Source organism: Dryobates pubescens, chromosome 10 (genome assembly GCF_014839835.1).
Source record: "Dryobates pubescens isolate bDryPub1 chromosome 10, bDryPub1.pri, whole genome shotgun sequence".
Lineage (NCBI taxonomy): Eukaryota > Metazoa > Chordata > Aves > Piciformes > Picidae > Dryobates > Dryobates pubescens.
In genome coordinates, this window is record NC_071621.1 from 19,776,459 (window position 1) to 19,800,024 (window position 23,566).

Genomic DNA, 23,566 nt, shown 5'->3' on the forward strand with positions numbered 1-23,566 from the left:
TTGATCCAATCTTCATTGTTACAACAGATGCTGTCCGATTGTTTATATGAATTATTTCAGAAAAGCAGAGACAAAAAGGAATTAATTTTTCTATGGATTTCATAATGATGAAGTGTTTCTTCAATTGTGAAATTCTCTGTATCTTTATGCTGAAAATTATGCTGGAAACATTGATTGTCTATTGCTTACGATGTCAAGGAAGACATTTCTGACATTTTTGCATGTTTGCCATAAATGCAGATGGATTTTTCTCAGAAATCACAACACAGCCATTTTCTTGTTATATTTTCCACTTTCTCCAGAGTTTTAATTGTTGTGCCTGCATTTCTTAAGCAAATGTTTGCTTAAAACTTTGAGATGTTTTATAGTATCTTTGAATTAAGTCTTGGTTCCAATTTTTGCACTTAATAGTTTTATGAAGAAACTGCAGAGATCTTGGCATATGGGAAAACATAACCATATCAGCACTCAAAAGAATTAGCACCTTGCACAGGCTAAGATTGAACCCACAATTGATCAGGTTACTCTTCTGGAAAGATGTTGTCAACTGCACATCTTATCATACCTTCTGTGTTCAAGGTAACTCAGATGGACTGGACATACAAAGTAAAGTATATCTATCAGAATCTGGGAAACTACAGTCTGAGAAGAGAAACAAAGGACTCTCTGTGGAAACGTTCAGCAGTTTATTTTTAAACATCAACTTTTAGATGCATTTGCTGTTTAAAGAACTAAAAAGAAACTGGTTCCCACCATGACCATGCAAACAATTTGCCATGGTTGAAGCATTTCAGTACCAGAAAACAGCTCAATGATGGATCCAATTAAGATTTAAGCCTTTGAAAGAATATTTGACTCAATTTCTGCAGTCTGTTCTGTATCAGCAGGTATTACCCCTCCTCCTCACTAAAATGCTGTTTTAAAAGAAAAAGGATTTTATTGCAAAAATATTTCCTTACAACAGGCTTGGAAAACAAGTACCTCCTAGAGTTTTATTCACTGTTGGCAGAGAAAAACAAGGTGAATAACCTTTATCTGTACTATATGGTTTGTTTTGGTAACACAGAAAAAGAGAAGAAATAACAGCTGTGTTTTAACATAGTCTAATAGAAAACAATAGAAGAAGAACCATGTTTAAAAACATTTAAAAAAAAAATCAAAATTCTGTATTACATCAATATAAAATAATGAATCCAGCCATATACCTGTCAAATGAGTGAAACTGCATGGGAAGAATAGCCTGAGCTTCTCTCTTCAGTGCAGGATCTGGGTAAGGGATTGGATCCGGACCACATTCTGCAATTTCAACAGGGGCTGCCACAAGACTTTTCAGTATTTCCTTCACATTGATGCCTTTACTTTGGCTGATGCTGGATATCGACGATGCAGGTTTCAGGATTTCACTGGGGCTTTCTGTTAAGCTCTCCTGAGATTTCTTCACTTCTGAAGACAAAGTAGACAACAGCTCACTCATAGCATCAGGGCCTGTGCTGGTCTCCAAGTCTGTCCCATTCAAAATACTGGGCATCTGTTCATCTCCAATTCCAGAATCTGTATGAGGAATGGAGCTTTCCAGCTGAATATCTTCAACTGGTGTTGGTGTTTCTTTATCTTTGATATTTTCTGGAAATACAGTCGGTGTCTCTGCAGTGAAATAGAGATTATGAACAATATTTCTAACTCAGATAATTTTTTCTTCAAAATATGATCATAATGTTTAACAAGACAGGAAAGTGTTATAAAGACCACAAATCTTAGTCTTGCAAACCTTAAAAACTCATTTCATATACAAAATATTTTGCTTTAAACAGCTGTTTGGCATATATAAAGGCTTGGAAGAGGGAGCCCAAGGTTGCATTATGCAAACTCAGTGACATTTAGAAATTAGAGCCCACTACCCTCACAGTAATCAAACAGGAAAATACTGCCAGGAAAAATAAGGTTAAACATTATAACCTATCAAATGCATATCTGTATGACCTGTGAGACTACTGGTAGAGAAAAATACAACCATTTATACTTTAGAATTACTACAAAATTTAACCTTTATTGCTGCCAGCAAATATTAAGCTTGCATTCAAAAGAGAACTGCTAGACCTTCTGTTTGCAGTGTGTATTGTAGAAAATTTTACACACATATTACATTAATTGCAAATTTATCTATGCATGAATGAAAGAAAAAGAAAAATGAAGTGCTATTGTTGATTCTTTGGATAACTCCTTCCTCACGAAAGGTAAAATTCTGTAATTCTTTCAGGTAAATGTTTAGAACAAAATAAACACAATTTTTTAGCCACAGGCAAATGAAATCTGTTGAGTTTGGAACATTTCCAGATTCAAACGGACTCTACAACATCTTGTAACCGAGAAAAGCATACCTCTATTAATTACTTCAGTGAAAGCGACAAAACCAACTTCGTTAAATAAGACTAATTTGCTATGCTGAGTGGAAAGTTAGCCAGAGTTGTAAGTAACTTCCATACACATCTTCTTGGTTTTACTTTTTTAAGCAACAGACTGGGGTTATTTTTAATAACAAAAAGCTTGCACTCACTTTAATTTTCAAACTACGTTATTTTCATTGGATCACTTGATTATAAAATTCAGCTGGTCTATGTATGAAATAGGACTTTTTTTTTTTTTCATGGTTCTGATATAGTACTTTAGATATTATGGAAAATATTTTACAACATACTTAGATAAAGCTCTGCCCTCCTGACTATCCCAACAAAAATCTCCTTCAACAACATAATTTAATGGTGGTCCTATAAATCTTCTCACCAATTGCTTGATACAGACAGCTGTAAAATATGTATTTACCACATGTTTGTGTGTATCTATACATGCATACAGAAAAAATTCAATATGAAATTATTTGTTTGAACAATGTACACTCTCCAACTGTATAGCCATTAACAAATGGATATAGATACAACAGAAGAGGCTTTTAACAATACAAAGCAGGACAATCCATTATAAAGAGTATTGTTTTCTTCTTTTAATAACCATAAATGCTGAAGCCACTTCCTTCTCTTTCTCCTAAGTGCCTGAAACACATCTTATCAAATAGATATGAGCTCTGCTTTGTGAAGCAGGAAGTAGAAACTGGATTTATGAGCTGTATAAAATGCATTTAGCATCTGCCAGGCCAGGAAGTTAAAAAGTCAGTATCGACTTAGCACTGCCTATATTTGGCACAAATGGATATCTGATCCACAGAATGATGCTAATGAATTTTCTACTCATTTGTCTTTTTAAGCTTCATCCACACAAAAACATTGCTTAACTGAGGGAAGAATAAGATTGGACTACTGGTCAAGCAGATTGTTGTCCTTGTAATATATGGTAAGTAAAATTGATTAAGATTCCATTATTATATGAAGGAAAAGAAGACATTAAAAGGACAGTCTACTACACGGTGAAGCTACAGTACATGTAACCTCAATTTTCAATGCTGAATACAAAACTAAAGACAATAAAGTTAATGGAAATGTGGTTGTTGAAATTCAAATATGCTAAATAAACCAGAAGAGACATTTTAATGTATTAAAATAATGGGAATGAACTGACTCCTAGCCAATTTTGAAAGAAGCTGTTTTCAAAATTAGCAGTAAGTATTTTTACCAAACAGATAAATGGAGACAGCAATATATAACTGAAGAATTTAAAATATTGTTTTTCTTTTTAAGAAGAAAATATGAGCTCGTGAAGTACAAGACTTTAAGCAAGATTTCAGGATTTATTTTGGAGTTAAAATGGAATGGAATGGAAAAAGACAGATTACAGAATAGCTTGGCAATGAGCTTTTAAAATATTTGTTGCTCCAAGAAAATAAGGACAAATGTAGCAAAACTCAGTAGAGCCACAGATAGCAGCTTGGTCACAACAGATAGTATTTTAGTCATAAGAACCTGGAAATTGGTAGAACACAGCGGGGAAAATGGCTAAGAAAGAGCCATCAAGTAGTTTCAAGGGAAAAATATAAAGACAGACAGACTGGGAGAAACTACCATGGGAGTCCTTTGGAGGTCCCTTCCAACCCAGAACATTCTATGATTCTATGATTATCTCATTAATTTTTTTAATAAAGATTTCAGGTGAAAAAGTAACAACAATCTGGTGAAATTTGCTGACAACAGTTATGAGGTACAATTGATGACCACAGAAGGAGGATTGTAAGAAGATATTATGACAGAGCTGCAAATTGCGTTTAACAGTGAAAAGGTCTGAATCCAGGGACTAACAGAAATTCCCATTATAACTGGAATTCATCAACTGGAAATGACTGAAGAGAAGAACCTGGATAGATCAGTTACTGGGTAGTTATTTAGTTACCAGTACTGCTATAGAAAAGGCAAATGTCATGACAAACTTTTCTGAAGAAATAGATCCCACAACAGGAAAAAAAAAAAATCAAGAGAAGTTATTCTAGATATATCTACTTGCATGGCTATTTGATTTAAATAGTAACCAACCTTGTATCTTTACTTTTCTTACTGTATCTCCAGTACCTAATACAAATATACTGTACTAAGTCAACTAAACTTGGTCTGATTTATCACTATGAATAACAACCTCTAAAAGCTATCTAAACCCAGTGCATTGACTCCCATTTTTAAAACACCAAGCAAGCTAAATGAATAAATGTTTGAAAGGTCCAGTATATATAAGTCACAGGAAGAAAAATCAGAACAGATAAAACTGCTTAATAACTGCCTCTCAAACAAGAATACTAGCAAATTAGCATTTGTGACATTCAGATAAATGTCTGACAAGCTGTATTACAAAATCTTCTGGATCAGCATTATTAGCAGTACTGTTGTAGGTAAATTATAAACTCCTTAGCATGGGTAACAAAATCCAATCAATTTTAGTTACAATACTGCATATCCACAACTTTAATTCTATGGCCTTTTATACTGTGTCATAGCACTTCTGTTACCTTCAGAATTCAGGAATAAAGAATACTGCTTCATAAAGTTATTTAGAAATACCTTAAATCAGTAACTTGTATGCTTTCATAAAGATCCTAAACACTCAAAGCAACTCAGCAAAATGATAAACATGAACAGAAGCAAAAATATAACTGATTGCATCTGTCTATGTTATAACATTGTGACAGTAAGCCTGTAAATTTTCAGCAAACCTCATCAGTTTTCTGCAGCACAAGGCCACGTCAGTAGACAAAGCAGAAACATTACTAGATCTTGTGATCTTAACCCTGTCAAAAATCGGCAGTTGGAAGCCAGATGCCTCCTCCTTACTGTTTTTCATTGTAACTAATGAGTTCATCTACTACATTATGGGAAAAATATGGGCTTAAGTTAACTAAATGACATATTGCCTATCTGGTGACCTCATCCGTCACGCTCTTTCCCTAAAATACCTTGTTTGCTTGTGATTTATGAAGTGTATTGCAATTGTTTTAACCTACTGAGTTACCTAAATAGCTCTTGCACTGCTTCCATATGCCTAAAAAAATGAGTACATAAAAATCCATGTTTATTAACTTAATAATGAGAAATTTCATATCTTCAGTAATTAGATATAATTTTGCCACTATAAAAAAAAATGACACCACCAAATAATGTTCTTATAATCTCAATCTACTTTTTAAAATGGAAAAATTATGCACATATCCCTGTGATCTTTTTTCTTTTTCATTAAACCACCCTACTAGATAAAATTCATCCTAAAATTTTGAAAAACTAAAAATGTATGATTTTTTTTTTTAAACTCTTTACAATACGGCTGAAAATCCATTTGAAACTCATACTGTCCCAAATCATTGCCAAATTTCTGCTGCAGACAATATAGCAGCATATGGCAATGGAAGGTCTGAGGCAATCTTGATATAGGAGTTGCTACCACCTCTCAGTCTCCATGTGCAGCAGAAAATTTGTGAGCTGTTTTTGGTGTAACTGTCTTAAGACATTGATAATAATCTTGCTATCTGCCTTTTATATACTCCTTTGTAGTATCCTATGAACTTTCAGAGACAGTACACTACAAGCTGAAAATGTTTTCAATTCAAGCAAGCAGTGATACCGCTTCCTCCACAGGTGGCAGACAACTAATCAATTCCTAGGCTATAAAGGGAGACTGAAAAAAATATTCCCAGCAACATTAATCTACTCATTGTCATACATGAGAAGCAGCACAATTAAACTGAGATGAGAAACTATGTAGGGGAACAGAAAGAAAGAGGAACAAGGGTAGAAGTACAATGAAAGTAGTAACCAGGAATGAAGTTGCAATGAAAATGAACTTAGCCTGAGGTGCATCTTTGAGAAGAATCACCCTACAAGAAGCATTAATATGCCAAGCTGCTCAGGACCATTTTTCTTACTGTTTGTACTTCTGCATGGAAGTTATAAAGAGGCCAGAGTACAAATTCCTTGTATAATGATTGTGATCATGGCTTAATCATTTAGAACCATAGACTCATAGAATTGTTTTGTTTGGAAGAGATATGTAAGATCATGACGTCCAACTGTTAACCCAACACTGCCAGGTCACCACTAAACCATGTCCCTCAACACCACATCTACACATCTTTTAAATACCTTTGGCAGCCTGTTCCAGTGCTTTACAACCCTTTCTGTGAAGAAATATCTTCTAATATCAGGCACATGGAGAGGTGGAAGTAGAGCACATGCCACAGCAACATCTGGCTGGGAAGATCAGAAGCCACAAACAAGGATACCCTAGGGCTTTGACAAGAATGGCTGAGGGAAAGAGGAACACAACCAACAACTAGGGAACTGGGAAAAATCATGTATGAAAGACTCAGGAATGGGTTGGCAAATGGAAGGGTGCAGATCTTGAGCCAGAAGATTTGAGACAGGGAGTTGGGGATTTCCTTTTAATCAGAAATGATTTGTGTGGAGAAAGTATATAGCTCTGAACTAGGCAAAATAGAGGCTCTTAAATAGGAAAGAAATTGAGCAGGAGAAAGTTAAGGTGGGGAAATCAGGGTTGTGAAGTGACTGAAGAGAACAGAATTATTAGCCCTTTTCCACAGCTGGACGCCTGTTAAGTGCACGTCTTTTTTTGCTCACTGGAAATTGCTTCTATTTATTTAAATCCCTCAAAAGTCATATAATTTGTTTCTTTTCCCCCAGTCACTCCTGGACTCAGGCAGACACAAAGGGCAAATCCTTCTACCTTGACAAAAGAAAGAGATTAAAAGAGCCACTTATGACAGACATAACTCTTGATCTGTTGAGGCAACGTCTTTAATCAATGTCTTAATTCTTCCTTACTAATCAAACCTCTTTCGCTCAGCGCTTGATAGATAAGACAGCTGTACATCAGTATGATTGATTACCTGGTTGCCAAACAAAATGCTAGCAGTCCTAAACCAAAGCATTACCTAGATATTAACTAAAAAAGACATGATAAAATAAATGTATGAAAGTTAAAAGCTGTATTAATAGAATGTTATCTTTAGAGTACAAAAAGAGTTGCTTACATTTGAAATTAAAAAACAGTAACAAATTAGGAACAATATACTAATATGTATTTGTTCTGAATGAATTTACCTAGCTTTTGCCAGCTTTTAGTTTGGGATTTTATTTTTGTCTTGCATAAACCCAAAACCACATAATGAAAAACCAGATTAGTTGTATTTCTGACCAATGCTACTACAGCTGTTACCTTTGTGACTAAACTTTTATTGCAAAAGAAACACAAAAATTTCCATTACCTAGGTAGGCTAGAGCACCCAGCAACAACATTGAACAGGGAAGCACAGGGTATGTTCCATACACATGATGAAACTTATACTCAAATTGTTTTATGTTAAACACTACTTTGAAAAAAAAAAATCAAAAAACTTTAAAAACATCTACTGTAATTTGATGTATTTTTAACGCTATGCAATTTGTACAAGTGAAAATTATTGATGGTACTTAAAAAAAAATATCCTTATTACAACTGCTTCATGCAAAATGACTGACCAATTAATTATGAAACATGTGCAAACCTCTCTTCTGAGGCTTAAGTAGTTCATGAAGGGCAATAAATATTACATCAAGATGTATTTATTACTATCTCAAGATCTTCAAATACATGTCTTCAGAGATAGTTGGAATAAGCAGCATATATTTAACCAGTAAAGTAGTATGGTAATTTTGAGCAATAGCCAGTAGAATTTGAATTTTATGATCCTAATTGTTATCATCCATGTCATTTATAAGATTTTCCTCACTTTCTTCAAAACGTATATACAAGTAGATTTTGAGGTAGAGGGAGCCATGAATTTTGCCATGACTTTATGGAGGGAACAGAACTGGAGTTGTTTAGTTTGGGGAAAGAGAGTACAGCTACCTGAAAGGAGGTTGTAGTGAGGAGAGTGGTGGTCTCTTCTGCCAAGCAGCAAGTGACAAGATGAGAATAAACAACCTCAAATTGTGTGAGGGGAAGTTTAGGTTGCACATTAGGAAAAAATTCTTCACTGAACGGGTTGTCAGGCACTGAAATGGGCTGCCTAGGGAAGCGGTTGAAACATCATCCCTGGAGGTATTTAGAAGACATGTAGACATAGTGCTGGGGGACATGGTTTAGCCCCAGATTTGGTAGTGTTAGGTTAATGATTGGACTTGATGATCTTAAACTTCTTTTCCAACTTGAATGATTTGATGATTCTATGATACTTTGGCAAGCAATGGAAATTAATCCCTTAGGCCATTTTGCATAGTTAGTTACCATTATGCAAAAAAAACCCCAACAACTTAAAAATAAGCCAGAAATCTCTATGCTGCTACATTAGGAATACAAAGGATGGCATAGCAAAATACAATACCCAGAGTACTACATAACAATGAGACTAGAAAACCTTGATGCTGTACACGTCTTCAATGAAGACTTTGCAACTTTTTAATATAGTTCATTCTGTCAGGAAGAGAAAATCAACAGCTTGCATTCCATCCACAGAACATGCCTTTTAAGAAATATGTTCATTTATAGTGCTTTGGGAAAAATACAGCCAGTGACATCAAGGGAGTTGAAAAGACAATTAAGTGTTCTGATAAGCTACACAGCAATTTTCTTTGTACCATATGTTATAAGGTGAATTGCACTGTTGCAATGCTTTAATTTCTGAAATGCTCCTGAATAATGCTAAGTGAAAAGATCAGTTTTCAACTGAAAATATCTTTGCACGATATGATTAACACTAACTCTGTTCTCAGTAATTAACAGGGTGCTAGGTGAAGTGTGTGTGTGTGTGTGTGTGTAGAATAATCAAAATAAACCTTTAAGTTAAGCAAGGATAGCTCCAATAATGATCATAATGGAGAAAAATAATCTGAAGTGATCCTGACCACCATAGCTAAAACTACTTGAAACCTGTAGCTTTAAGCCAAAGAGGTTACGTGGGTTTATGTGATGTCTGATTAGCTGCTATTAACAGCAGATACCATGTTCCTCTATTTCTCCTGTGGCAAGTTTCACTGATGAGGTGAACTTTGAGAATGTGCCATGATGCCAGAAGCCTTGTGAGAGTCTTGATAACCCTCCTGTACAAAGACTCCTGTGATGTCAAGATTAATTTAATATATTTGAATTATAGAATCATAGAATACTAGGTTGGGAGGGACCTCAAGGATCTTCTAGGCTCATCCTTCCCGGCAAAAGCATGATCTTGACAAGATGGCCTGTCCAGTCTAATCTTAGAAGTATCCAGTGTTGGGGAATTCACCACTTCCCTGGGGGGATTATTCCAATGGCTAATTGCTCTTGTGAAAAATTGTTCTTGTTTCTGAGCAGAATCTTCCCAGGTGTAACTTGTGTTCATTTCCCCCCACTTTTCCTTTGTGAAAAAGGAGTTTGCAAAAGTAGTATTAGCTTGAAAAATAAACCAGAAGCTTATCTGCCTACCGAGACTATTTTCCGTCTTCTCAGTTTGAAATGAATCTTTTCAAAGAACTTAAAATTACCTCCCAGCACCAGGAGCAGACATTAAGCTTTAGCACCACTTCCCTAAATACAATGCAGCTAAGATCTCTCACACATGATCTTTATTGAAGATGCTGCTAAAGATGAAAGGTAAAGATTTTTATAGAAGAGTTTGCTAGTACATCAGACTGCAAGGATGCTAGTAGATCAGACTGTAAGATCCTTCTTTTGATGATCTCAAACACTCAGCAGGTAAAGAAAGACACTGGAATACTTAAAAAAAAAAAAAAAGAACAAAACTGGACATCTCAACTATATAACAACAACAAAAAAATCAGTATTTTAAAATAATTCACAGCAAAGTGCAAATTAGTTGCACTGCACATGAGAGAGAGGTAGCAAAGAAATAAGGTGCTTATCAGAGGGGCAATGATATGCATTGCTCAGATTTATTAGATGCTGGGTACAATGGGCACATGCCTGACAAACATTAGGTTGAAGATACTATGTAATGGGTTTTGGATGGATATATAGTTCCTACATTCTAACCATATACATGTAGTACTCCTAAAGAATAATATGTATCTATGAACATATATTTAATAGCTGTAGTTATGTTAAACCCAGTCAAAGGAATCAGGACTAATCTGACCAAGGCAGAGGTTTACAATGGCATCTATAGAGACTGGAAAAAGTTAGGGATTTTCAGTGCCAAAGTTATATCTTTTTTTAAGCTCATCTCTAAAGCAAGACAGATGAACTGTACCCTAAATGTGCAGAAACCTATTACAAAGGGATGACTAGGTCAGACATTGATTCACTACTGATATGGTCCAGAAAGTACAAGTCATAAAGGGCCGATGATTTTGAGATAAAAGCCTGAAGTCCTCACAGATGCCAGTACAGAGACAGTGAGAACAACAAACAATGCTTCTATAATTAGTTTACTATTCAGGTAAAAACAATTCTCCCCTCCTGGAAAAGGTGTTTTCCATGCTATTCTCATCTTTACTGCCTCTCTGTACTTTAATTAATTTGAAGAAATTTTCTTCATCACAGTCAGTTGAAGAATCTGATGAACCATAAGGTCTGTAAGCCAGACACTTGACAGGCTCTAGCATTTAAATAATTCTTGTTTTAAGTCTTCATTTAAAATTTGTCACAAATGTAGAGAAACTGAGGTATCTGACATCCCAAAAGTCTAAATCACTCTAATTCTTTGTTATTCTGAACAGAAAGAAGCAAGTCTGGCAACATTTAATTTTGTAAGACTGTGTTCCTCAAACATTGAGATGCAGGAGTTAAATTCTGGTCTGCAATTTTACTAGAGACTGTGATAATAAATTATTCTAAAGACTAATACTATATGTGACCTATATTGAAAAGAGAGGGAGCTTTATTTTAATTTTGTGAGTTCTGCTTTGTTTGGCTAAGCGCAGACTATTTTATAAGTACTGCAGAACCTCTGAATTTATCAGAAATTAGCAGAAGAAACCCAAGCATTTGAAACAAACTTAGGACAAGGAGTCACAAGGAGCCACATTTTTTTTCCTCCTCATGGATCAGCTTAAAAAGAAAAATAAATACAGAAGTATAAGGTATTGTAAAGAAAGAAACATTTTTATTGTTAAATGGTAGCCATGGACATCAGTAATTTATTTTTTTTCTTCCTGGGTGTGTCCTTTCTTCTTTAAGCACCATAAGATAACATAGCTCGTGAGCAAAAGAAGAAACATTAAATCTTTATTTTACCACCTACAAACACTTGCAAGTAAATATATTTTCCCTGCAAAGCATATTAAAAACCCCTTTTATTTCAGTGTTACATTTTATTCATATATAATATCATCAATAAACTAGGCATGAGACATGAACCAACATGTTTAAAATTCTTGTAACCTGCACTTGACAGCAGCTGTAGTTACCCATAAGAAGCATACACCAAGGACATACTGTAATGTGCCTGAGAAAACTAGGTTTTCACACTGCCTTAAATTTATTTTAATTAAAGGCATTGCTCCATATAAAATAGAATAATAGTAATTAAAAAAAGCATCACTAAGAACAAAATTGATATCTTACTTGAATACCAGTAACACCTAGTCCTACCTTAGCCTTCCCCCAACAAATTTCCTGGACAGACAATTAAGATTCCATCTCCTAAAAATAGATTTCTTTCAAATATCCAGTTCCTGTCCCTTAACTCATAGAGATATGTTCCAAAACAGTCATGTGCACTTCTGACACCATATGCTGTATTGAATTGCACTGACGAAGAACAAATCCTTTACACCCATTTAGTGGTCGTATGGAATGAATAAAATATAGACTTTATTTCCAGGTAACAACTGAATTTGTATCCATTAAAAAAAAAAAAAAAAAGGATTTGGCTTTTAAAGTATGCAGTTCATTTTAAATGCTACATTAAACTATTCCTTAAAATATTAAAATAACTTAAAAATCAAAATAATATTCAAATACTATACACTCACTGCCAACATATGCATGCACGTCAGATCACTAAAATGAAAGCAACTGGATTAGCCACTGGAATGAAAGATTCTTGAAATGACAAAATAGGTTTTGACTTTTAGTCTTTTCTGCCAATGGTGGCTTTTTTTGGTGTTTTTAAATTTCACTTCCTGCTAATGTTCAAAACCAAGGAACTGGGTTCAGAAGATAAAAAGCAGAAACATTTCTCTTCCCTAATAGGTGAAGCAGGTAGGTAAAAATAGACTGAGACCTCAGAGTTAAAACCAACAAAATAACTATCTATAAATTACATTTCCTTTATTAAACCACTTTTTTTTGTTTGGTATTCTGCTCACTCTTACTGTAGCTCTGTTGAACTATTTTAAAAACAAAACCTGAACTCAAGCTAAAACAAATACTATGAACAAGAGTATGGAAGACACCATTCTTAAAAAATGCTTCATCTGAAATATTTTGTGAGTTTCTATGTCTGCTTCAACTTTGTCACAGCTTTTTGACATATCTTTTATTCATATACTATATCAAATGCCAAGCTTTGTACAAAGAGTAATATAATCTCATTTATGTGGCATATTTTATTTCATTGCATCATTCCTTTTAAAAAAATTTTCTTAAATGACTATGTCTTGAGGCAGTCTAACCAATTAAGTTTTAAGAAAACGTAGTTAAGAATAACATATCCTATGTGTGATATACAGAAATATGTTCTAGATCCAAAATGAAAAAGCAATAGTGAAATTTTAGGGGTTTACAATATATTGCTGCATAGTACTGTGGCGCTCTTCTAAACTAAGAACAAATGATTCCCTTAATCGACAACAGATTAAATCATGCAAATGCACCTACATCACAACAAATGCTTTATCAGCAAACTGAATGATCCAAAATATTTTTGTTCTTTGCATGGTAGACAATAGTCTTACTAATCAAAATCACAAACTTGCTTGCTAGTTAATAGAAATTCAAAGAACTTATAATATACATATATGGGTGCACAGAAAAGAAATCCTAGATTAGCCTAGTGATACTTTAAATTGATGTAATGAGTATTTTAACATAATGGTCCCACAACAGTCTATGATAAACATAAGTTGCATTATTACTGCAGTAGGAAGATAACTATTTCTGTTCTTCATCAACAGGATGCAATTTTAAATCTCTCAGTCTTTTTTACGTATTGAGATTTTTCAAAATCATATTAAGAGTGTTTTCATCAGATTAAACGTTTTCACCTATTTTACACGTCCATATTCACAGCACAGTGCATGCAAATAAATGGGGAAATGTACATGCAAACTTGGTTATAGTTCCATTCAGATAATCCTCTCTCTCAAGTAATGATCTCTGATAAACATATTCCCTGCATCTATTCAAACAAATGAACAAACAAACAAACAAAACAAATTAGGCCCAAAACACGTAATAGTTGCTCTGATCACAAAAGTGCTTCCCTTCAAAAAAGCACAGCACAGCACATTAAATAACAGGCATAAAATAATTCACAATACATACAATATTGGAGGTTTACATACCATCAAAAAGGCAAGAAAGAAGCGAGAAAGGAAGGCAAAAGAACAGGAAAGGATATGGGGAAGTACTACATACTTTGTGGTACGCAAACATAGGCCTGGATTTTATTTTTATGGACCTAATATTTGTAGCAGAATAAGCACAAACCAAAAACATTTAAAATTTTCTACATCCATTCCCTCCTCCTGACTTTTTTTTTTTTTTAATTATTATTATTTTTTTTTCATAATAAGTTAATAAATGGTAGTAAAAGTGGGAAAGAGATTTCCTAGAGAAAGTTAGGCAGGAAGTCCAAGTTTTAAAGGTATCATCAGGTCTGATCTCCATGTAACCTGAGGCGTATACTTATTTATCAACCATTACATCACAGTTCGTTCTTGAATTACATTACATTAAATAAGAACACCCAAACAGGTTAGGAGATGATGTTAATATTACCTTTGTAAAATGAGTGGGTAAAGCTCTGCTCAGGAATTAACTTGGCAAGGAATCCATGGTTCAAACTTGGGTGAGGGATAGATGGTATGACCACAACTGTGGAGAAAATCATGGAATCAGATGTGAGCCAGCTAGTATTCATGTGTGGCCTGGTCCACTGTGGATCCATGACAGATATCCTATCTCATTGAAACATGCAGATATGGTATTATCAACGAAAAAATGCATTTCTAAAGGAAGAAAACAAGTTCTGTATCAAGAGATAGGAAACAGCATACCTATTGTTTGGGCACTTCAAGAGCAACATTCACGGGGAAAAAAGAGACACAGAAAGAGCTATATATACACACACACATGCACACAGCCAAGACAATCATGGCAGAAATAGTTCACAGAAAATAGCAGTTTTCTTAGTGCAGAACCATAATATATAAACAGAGAGGCAAACAAAATTATGATTTCTCATAATGATGTTAATGGAATATATTTAAAATGAAAAGCATACAAACATATAGACTTAAAATTTTATGTTTAAATAGTAAACTAAAACATCACAATGAATAAGAAAATAATGACTAAATGTAAATAAGACACAAATTGGAAGATAAATTCTATGAAGATGAAAATTAGCAACTCCATAAATGAAGAAAGTAATTAAAAATCAATACAAGAAAAAAAACCCCATACATAAAGACCTTCATGGACAAAATCAGTTACTGCTTTCAGCTCTAACACAGAAGGTATAGTTAAAATCAGTCCAGTTAGACTTGATAAAACCTACTACCCTGACAGTGTAAAATATTTGAAACAAAGCAGGGTAAAGTCTGGATCCCTAATTTCTGACAGCTTCTGACAGCTAACAGACTCCCTCTCAAGCTGAAGAACACAAGCTTGTAAACCACTACTACTAATAAAAATCACAAACAGTTCAGTCAAGGAACACAATAGAAATGTTTCCTCTCTATCATACTGTTTCTGTAGGCTTTTAAACACAGGCACTAACACAGCAGGACTTCAAGAAAGAACTCGGTCCTCCACCACTACTCTCACAAATCTCACTCAAACAAAAGGAGTTCACATGAGCAAACAGCTGTGTTTGCTGTTTATAATTTTCATGGGGTTAGAGTTAAAGATATCTGTTCTTTCTAACAAACAGCAGATTCAGGAAGTTGTGCTGATCAACTGTCTTGTATTTTACAGCTTTAATTCCATCAGGCACCCTGATTATTTTTAATTATTTTCAGATTAAAGAAAGAAAGGGATAAAAAAGCAATATACAAATGGAAATGATTTATACTCTATAAGCAAATATAAAGAAATCTGCCAGTGTATGTTAAAGAACCAACTGAGGAAGAAAGTAACAAGTAATTTCCTCATAGGATCTTAACCTACTCAGTAAAAATACTTTGTAATAAAATAATTACAGTTCTAAAAAAAAAAAAAATACAAAAAATCTAATACATTTGAAGAAAACAAGTGTACCTGTACTTGTTGGTGAATTTATTTCTTGTCTGATATTTCTACCTGCCTGGCTCCCAGACCTTGCAGTTTCTCTCTGTGGTTCTAGTATATCACGGTATTTGGAGACCATCAGAACGGAAATAAAGTAGACTACGGCCAAAGCTAAGAACTGAGCCTGTTTGCTGTCATCCTGTGTTGGAAAAAAAAGAACAGATCTAAGATACCAGACATTTCCATAGAATTTTCACACAAGATCATTACCAGGCTTAATAAATAATACCTTTCTGAAATGTTTTATCTGTTAGCATAGTAGAAAACGGATTATGTAGAAGATTAGTGGATTTTCAGCGGAGTACTATACACACATCACGTATTAAGTACTGAATTTTACAGTTAATTTGGCAACTACACAAATCTCTGGGGGTGTAGAGGCAACATGAGTTTCAGAACAGAGGCCAGATTATGCTTGAAGAGTGTTTTCAAGGCTTCCCAACAGCAAGGACTTCTGCTGCCCCAAGTGTGAGACTCCAAAAGCATCTGTGACATGAAGGTAAGGGGTACTAAGCAATGATTTTGCAGAAGAAAGAATTACAGCACATATTACTCACCACATCACGAAAAACAACTGCTCGTAGACGATTAATATCAACATCCTGAAGAAGCCTATCAGGATCTTTTATAGGGGAAAGGTTGCCAGGGACATTTTCAAGGGGAGCCTAAAAATAAAAAGGAGTGAGTTTTTTCCATTCCTGCCAAATATCAAAGCATTTCTGTTAGAATCTTGACATCTTTTTTAGATATTGCATCAATCTTAGATGCTTTTTTACTACCAATATGCTTCCAACATAATGCCCAGACAAGGACTTTGAATTATTGCCTTAATAGTCACTATTTAAGATATAAATTGTTGTATCTTCCCTGTGTCTCAGAAAAACGGTAGCTCTTCCCATAGTTAAGATAATAATTTCCACACAAAAGGTTAATTTCAGATGAGCTTTTTCATAGGAGTACAGTATATTATTTCTAATATGTATCTTAAAAAGGATGAGCAAAAATATTTTTTTAAAGCTCAGTTTGTGTCCATTTTACAGACTGCTTACTGAATAACTGCTATTATTACAAAGCATAAAGTAGTATACCTCCTTTAAAATATAATGTATTACAAGTCACAGAATCAGAATCGCTGTGGTTACAAGAGATCTTTAAGAACATCAAATCCAACCATTATCTAACTGAATCAGGGCCACTACTGCACCATACCCGTGAGCATCATATCTAGATGCCTTTTAAATACATCCAGGGATGGTGATTGAACCACTTTCCTGGGCAGCCTGTTCCAGTCTTTGATGACCCTTCCAGTATTGAAGTCTTGCATAATATGTAAGCTCAACCTCCCCTGGTGTAACTTGATACAGTTCCTCTTGCCCTAAATTCTCCTTCTACTGATTTGCTTTGTACTGAATGTAAAATGTAGAGAAATGTAATGGTTTTTGTGAGATTTAATGAATTAATACTGTGAAAGGAGCTATCTAGTAATGAAAAGATAGTAACAAAATAAGGAATCCATTACATCATACAAAGTGGTGTATTTTTTTTACTCATGGGCTGCAATAAATTCCTGGAGATTTTAGTTTCAAGGCTCCCCAAGTCTTAAAGCTTTAAACAAGTTTAAAAAAACAAAGAAAACACAAATGAATTAATTAAACTGGAAAAACTGAGACACAATAGAATAGCAAACAAGTTTCACTCCTAAAATTAGATAGAAAATACTGATGTTCCACCAACAAAGATGTGATTGCAGGTTTCCATCAAAACTGCAAGTGCCCAAACAGATGAATAAAGCTATGCAAGTATATATGACAGATGTAAGTTGTGAGACTTGGCCTTTGAAATAGACCAAGCAAGAGTGAAAAAGCTGTTTAAAATGACACTAATCATACTACCGCAGTAACATTTTCTTGTTTCACAAAGTCCCTCACATACTTTTACTTTAAAACATTTAATAGCAAAAAAAAATAAATCTAAGCTTTTGCCACATAATTAAGATGGTAATCACAATTATTTTCTGATCCTATAAAGCAGTGGTACAGACTTGTCATTGCTGTTTCTAACTGAAGACTGGGTTACCTTGGTTGCTGCTGCTGCAGTCACACCCTGAAGAGCGTCTTGAGTTTTACTGCCGATTAATGAAATTTTGTTCACTCTCTCTCTCTGCCTCTGCCGACATTCTAAGCAGTTTCTCACAGCCACACAACAAACTAAAAAAAGTTATGAAAATGCTGCAAGTTAAAAGCATTTTCTCATTATCGTGTTAAGAAAACCAATTAGCAGTTTGGTATGCCAGTAAACATTTCCAAATACTAACTTCAACATACTTCTCACATTAGAGGCAGTCAGTGCTAAGAAAGCATTACAGTGCCTTATTTCATTCTTTACTTGAACAACTATTTTGTATAAATATTAATATATCAGAATTTGAAAATTATAAATCCTTAATCTAGACCTCTCATATGTTATTGATTATCAAAATCTGAAAGTACTTAACAGCATATGATAATGGTAGGCGGCAATTTGGAATTTCATTAAACCTGATCATTGAGAATAAACCACAAGTTCCATATCAGGAGCAGTACAATTATCAATGACCTACGTCAATAATAATAGAACAAAATCTGAGTACAAAAATTAGTTATCATTTGAGACCAGAAAAAGTATATGGGACATAATATTAGTAAGTCAGCATCATGCCAGATGACAATCAAAATGTAATGTTCACAACGATAAAGTAATATCATTTGCATAGAGTAGATGGAATTATTTATAAACTTTCTAATTTCCTAATTTAAACAGTGAACAGAGGTGCCAGACTGTTACAACAAGGTCTACAGAGTCTGCACATTCATCCCACACTTTAATCTTATATGGCCTATAAGTAGTCTTCCAAATGCGTGGAGATTCAGATGAGGAAACCTGCAATATGCTACATGCAGGCAGCAAACCAGTTTTATTAAAAACCCAGAAATTTCCTTTCACTTGTATTTCACATTTTAACTCTCCAACTTGAAATACGTAAGAAAGAACAATTTCAGATGGGTCATTTTAACTCATTCTTGTGGCTAAACTGAATCAAACTTAAAACTAACGAATCAATAATAAGCAGGATTTTATCACACCATAGTCAATACAGGTCCTTTCCTACACATGCCACCATTTGATTCATCTGTAGCTCATTGATCTGTAACTAATTATTTAATACATACTGTCTGCCGACTTACCAAGCCTTAGGCACTGTCGCATTAGACCTCCAGAAGACATGTTTTTTTCAGCTTCGATCTCACTAAAATTTAGAGAGCTGGCAAATACTAGTACATCAACCATTGCCATCAGACGGCTGAGAAAAGTTACTGCTGTCTCTGCTGACATTCCTTGTGTCACTTCAATATTTTCCAATTCAGTCTTAAAAGGAGACAATCAAATTAAAGAGTTTGAACACAATTGGAATATAAAGAGAGCACACACAGATGCATATCTAAATTGTTATGCTTAATGACAAATACATTGAAAAATTATTTTAAATACTCTCCGTTAACATGAACTGTGAGTGAAATTCAAAGCAAGACAGCATGGAGAGTGAAAAAACTATTTACATGTACATGCTGTAAAAGATGAGAAAAAGTTTAATATAAATGGCAAAGTGATTAGCGTGGCCACACAGTAAAACAATGAACGGTATTTAAGGGTGCAATGTATTCCTGCATTCTTCCACCGCCTAGGCAAACTGACAGGTTAACAACAAGTAATTACTGTCTGTGTAGCTTTTATGTTATTTTAGCTAAACAAGCAGATGTGAGGAAGAGAGTGTGAAAAGCCCTATTTCCATGAATTGATTCTCCCTGGGAATGCCTATACAATGTAGGAAACTGAGAAAGTCTTAATTCTCATGGACATCAGGAGACAGCCTACCTACTCCCTCACAAAGGCAAGAGGAGGAATGTAAAACCATGACCAGTTGCATAGTGTGTAGCTCATGTTTCTTAGAGCCACTTCTTTCTTACTGTTGTCTTGGACTCTCCTTAATGGCAATCCACAGGAAAGTGCTGAATGGGGACAGTAATTCTGAAATCTAAAAGGGGCTCATGTTTTTCTTTAAAAAGATACTCAGATATCCAAAGTCATGGTTACGTGCATTCAGGTACAGATTAACAATACAGGTAAGTGAGGAAACAGTAAGTGAAATAGCAATAAAAAACAAAAGTACGTCTTCAAAAATTTTTACTCTGGGGCATTGAAAATGGGATTTAGTACATGATTGTGTCCACATTTCTATGCCTAAATACTATTTTTAAAACTGGTAACAGATGGCTGAGTCTTATTGATTGTCAACAGGATTGCAGATTGCAGGGTTTTTCTGAACAGGGAGTTCCACCCTTCTGAAAAGCATTCCTTTAGCTGTGCTTGTTTATTCTTAGTCATTTGCTTACAAGTAGCTATAATAAAAATTCAAAATATATTCTGTGCTGTTAAGGCTCTTTCCTTCCAAAGGAAAAAAAAAAAATACAGGGAAAAAAAATAATGAAAAAAAAAAGCTTCATTTCCTTCCTTCTAAAAAATTAGTACCCTCACTTATGAGTGACTTTTTAGAATATTTTACATCCAAAATTATAAAAGTGTGAACTCTGCCAACCAGGATTAAGGAAAAAATTGTTTTGAAAAATGAAGGATGTAATGTGGCATCTGTCACCACAATGATAGATACCGCTTCATTTAATTTCTCTTAAGGATGTTACATGTCAGTTACATGACTGCTTTGGGAAGTGTTGTCATCTCTCTGATCTGCCCAGCAATATCAGAAAATGGCAAGATGACGACTCTCAGAAGACTGCTTTCCAGCCTTATCTTTAGCTGGGTCTCCCCTGCTTAGTGTGCGTGCTCTGTTCCTACTCCTTGGGAAAACAAGTTACTGCTTTTTCATAACAGAGTGGAACATCATTTTTTTTGAAAGCCCTCACAGAAAGAAAATATATTTGCAAAAATCTATAGGCTTAACAGTCTGCTAGAAAAACCCATAGGCGGTTATAGAAGCTTGAACTTTGAACTCATGTTTGAAATAACATCAGGCTTCCTAGCAGCCCTTTCACTGCCTGCTGTTGATTTTTTTTCAAACTGCATCAATCACAGTCTTAAACCTTGTGAAAATAGCTACCACCTTACGTTTTTAAGTAATTTATGTAATTGTTCTATATAACACTTCAATGTATTTTACCAAGCTTTTCTCAAACTTTACATTGAAAAAAACCCCAAACCACCAGCCCTCTTTCTTTACAAATCTCCCTAAAATTCTGCTGGATGAGGAAAAAACCTACAAAAAACACCAACAGTTTTGACAACCAAACTTACCATCAACTATACCTGTTAAAAACAGCACATTGGTATCCTAATAACATTTAAAATAAGCTCCATTGCTGATCAAGCTGGCTTCAGGTATTAGCAATATTGGATAGATGTAGCTCAAAAACTCTTAAAAAAATAAACTGATAACCATTTCATTACTTAGCATATTTTAAGAGCAGTAAAAAGTCTCCCCTACAGGTAACATGTTCAGGGCTAAAAGAGAGGCAGCCAGAATCATTTTGCTAAGGGCAAGTCCTCCCTGACCAATCTGGTGGGTTTTTTTTAATTATGGAGTTACTACATCAGTGGACAAGTGAGGGACAATGGAATTTGCAAGGCCTTTAGCACAGCTCCCCACAACATCCTTCTTTCTAAGATGGAGAGATATGGATTTGATGGGTGGACTGTTAGGTGGATAAGAAATTGGCTGGATGGTTGCATCCAGAGGGCAGTGGTCAATGGCTTGCTGTACAGACAGAGATGAGTGACAGGAAATGGTGGAGGCCCCATCCATGAAGATACTCAAGGTCAGGCTTGGTGGGGCTTTGAGCAACCTGATCTAGTTGAGGATGTTCCTGCTTATTGCAGGGGGGTTGGACCTCTAGAGGTCCCTTCCAACTCAGTGCATTCTATGATTCTATATACATAACTTAAACTAGATCATAGACCTTCCTGCATTCATTCATTCATCTGATAGTTAAAAATAAGTGCTATACTTGACAATGCTTAAAGTTACACCAAATATATTCCTATTTGCATCCTACTAAATGATACAGGAAAATAATAATAAAAAAGCAAAATATTAAATTATAAAAAAGAAGTTATTGTTGGAAATGCAAAAAAAACGGAAACTTACAGCAGCAGTACTAACCTTAGAACCCTGGACATGCAACAGACAAAACAGACAACAGATCACAACAACAAAAGAAAAAGAAAATTATTTAAGTTCACTAAAAATACAATGCAAAATTGAAACAAATTAGTATCTTGGAACTTTACATTTGTTTGATTTACAATTAGAACAGCAAAACATTTCAGTTCAGCATGAGTATTTGAAAATTAAGACTTCTACAATAGCTACACACAAGGAAAATTGTAAATCTTGTATTATTATGAACTTCATGTAAACTCTGATTCTTCCAAACCAATGTACATCTTTGATATAGTACAACAGCAATTTTATGAAGCAATGTAAACCAAAGTAATGTTTTCACTGATTATACAGGAATAAAATGAGTGTTTTACAGCAAGCCATTCAACTGAAATGTAATAAAGCAGTTAATCCTTGCATGAGGAAGCAAATAAGTTCAAAATGCTTTTACAAAACAAATATAAATCACAAAAAGCAAGCTGGCTCTTCATGCATAATGTTGCTTCCCTTGAAGCTACACAAGATAGGCCATTATAAGTGTAACATTTTGGTGTGATTTCTTCAGCTTAAACCAGTATCATAATGGATATTTGAACACTTTTTGAACCACAGGGAAAAAAAAAACAACCAACAAACAAACAACCCAAAGCAACAAATTAAAGATCCACTAAACCCTTGGACTGAGTTAGTCACCAAATTCAAATGTTCACAATTTAAAAAGGTGTGTTAAATGTTCATTTTTTAGTTTTAGATAGGAGCATTTTTTCTCCTATCACAAAGGGCTAAGAACTAATGCCTAAATTTTCAATGGTTATGTTTTACAAAGAGAAATAAATTGAATTTTCAAGACTACATTGTCATTTTTATCGTTAAAACAGTGGAAAACCATAACCTAACAGAAAGTAAAATAAGCTGAAATTAGCCTTCCTTTTGGAACAGAAAATACCAAGTTCAACCAGTTTTCAACTGCATTTTTCCCTTTTGTAGCTAGATGCACCTTGAGAATGCAACTGCATCTATTATCTGTCCATTACATAGCTGAAAATTTTTACATCAGCGTGCCACCTTTGATTCTCAGGATTGTTATCGATCACATAGGACCCGTGGTATCACATGCACCATGGCAGGATAATGCCATTGCTACATACAAGCCATACAGAAAGAAACCTCCTCTTTGCCCTTAATTCATATATTTATTAAGACTGCTTAAAATATATAATTAAGTTTTGTAGACAGACATTAATGTAACACCAGCAGCTCTCTGATCACAGTTTGCGAGCGGCTGTTTTAAATGCTTCAAGCAAGAATTCATAGAGACTTCATAGAGTAAGTGGAAAAGCAAACTAATTGCAAAGGGTCTGGAAAGTTACTCTTAATTGTCACATATATTTCAGCTTGTCAAATTTCTTTCGCCTTACTCAATGTCCTCAAGTCCTTGTCACATCTGCTATCCGTGTAGTAAGCAACTCCAAATTCCTAGCA

At 34.6% G+C, this 23,566-nt stretch overlaps 1 protein-coding gene across 5 annotated transcripts in view; it reads right to left on the reverse strand.

Moving 5' to 3' along the window:
- Positions 1-23,566, reverse strand: part of NBEA (neurobeachin) — a 486,697-nt gene that overhangs the window by 299,878 nt on the left and 163,253 nt on the right. For 4 of the 5 annotated variants that reach the window (XM_054164763.1, XM_054164761.1, XM_054164760.1 and 1 more), the window contains exons 25-31: positions 22,070-22,093; positions 19,098-19,278; positions 17,950-18,080; positions 16,431-16,538; positions 15,844-16,012; positions 14,362-14,457; positions 1,206-1,644 (exon numbers count right to left, since the gene is read on the reverse strand). In XM_054164763.1, coding sequence (XP_054020738.1) covers positions 1,206-1,644; positions 14,362-14,457; positions 15,844-16,012; positions 16,431-16,538; positions 17,950-18,080; positions 19,098-19,278; positions 22,070-22,093 — 1,148 coding nt within the window. The remainder of the gene's footprint in view (positions 1-1,205; positions 1,645-14,361; positions 14,458-15,843; positions 16,013-16,430; positions 16,539-17,949; positions 18,081-19,097; positions 19,279-22,069; positions 22,094-23,566) is intronic. The other variant, XM_054164764.1, reaches the window with a different exon arrangement.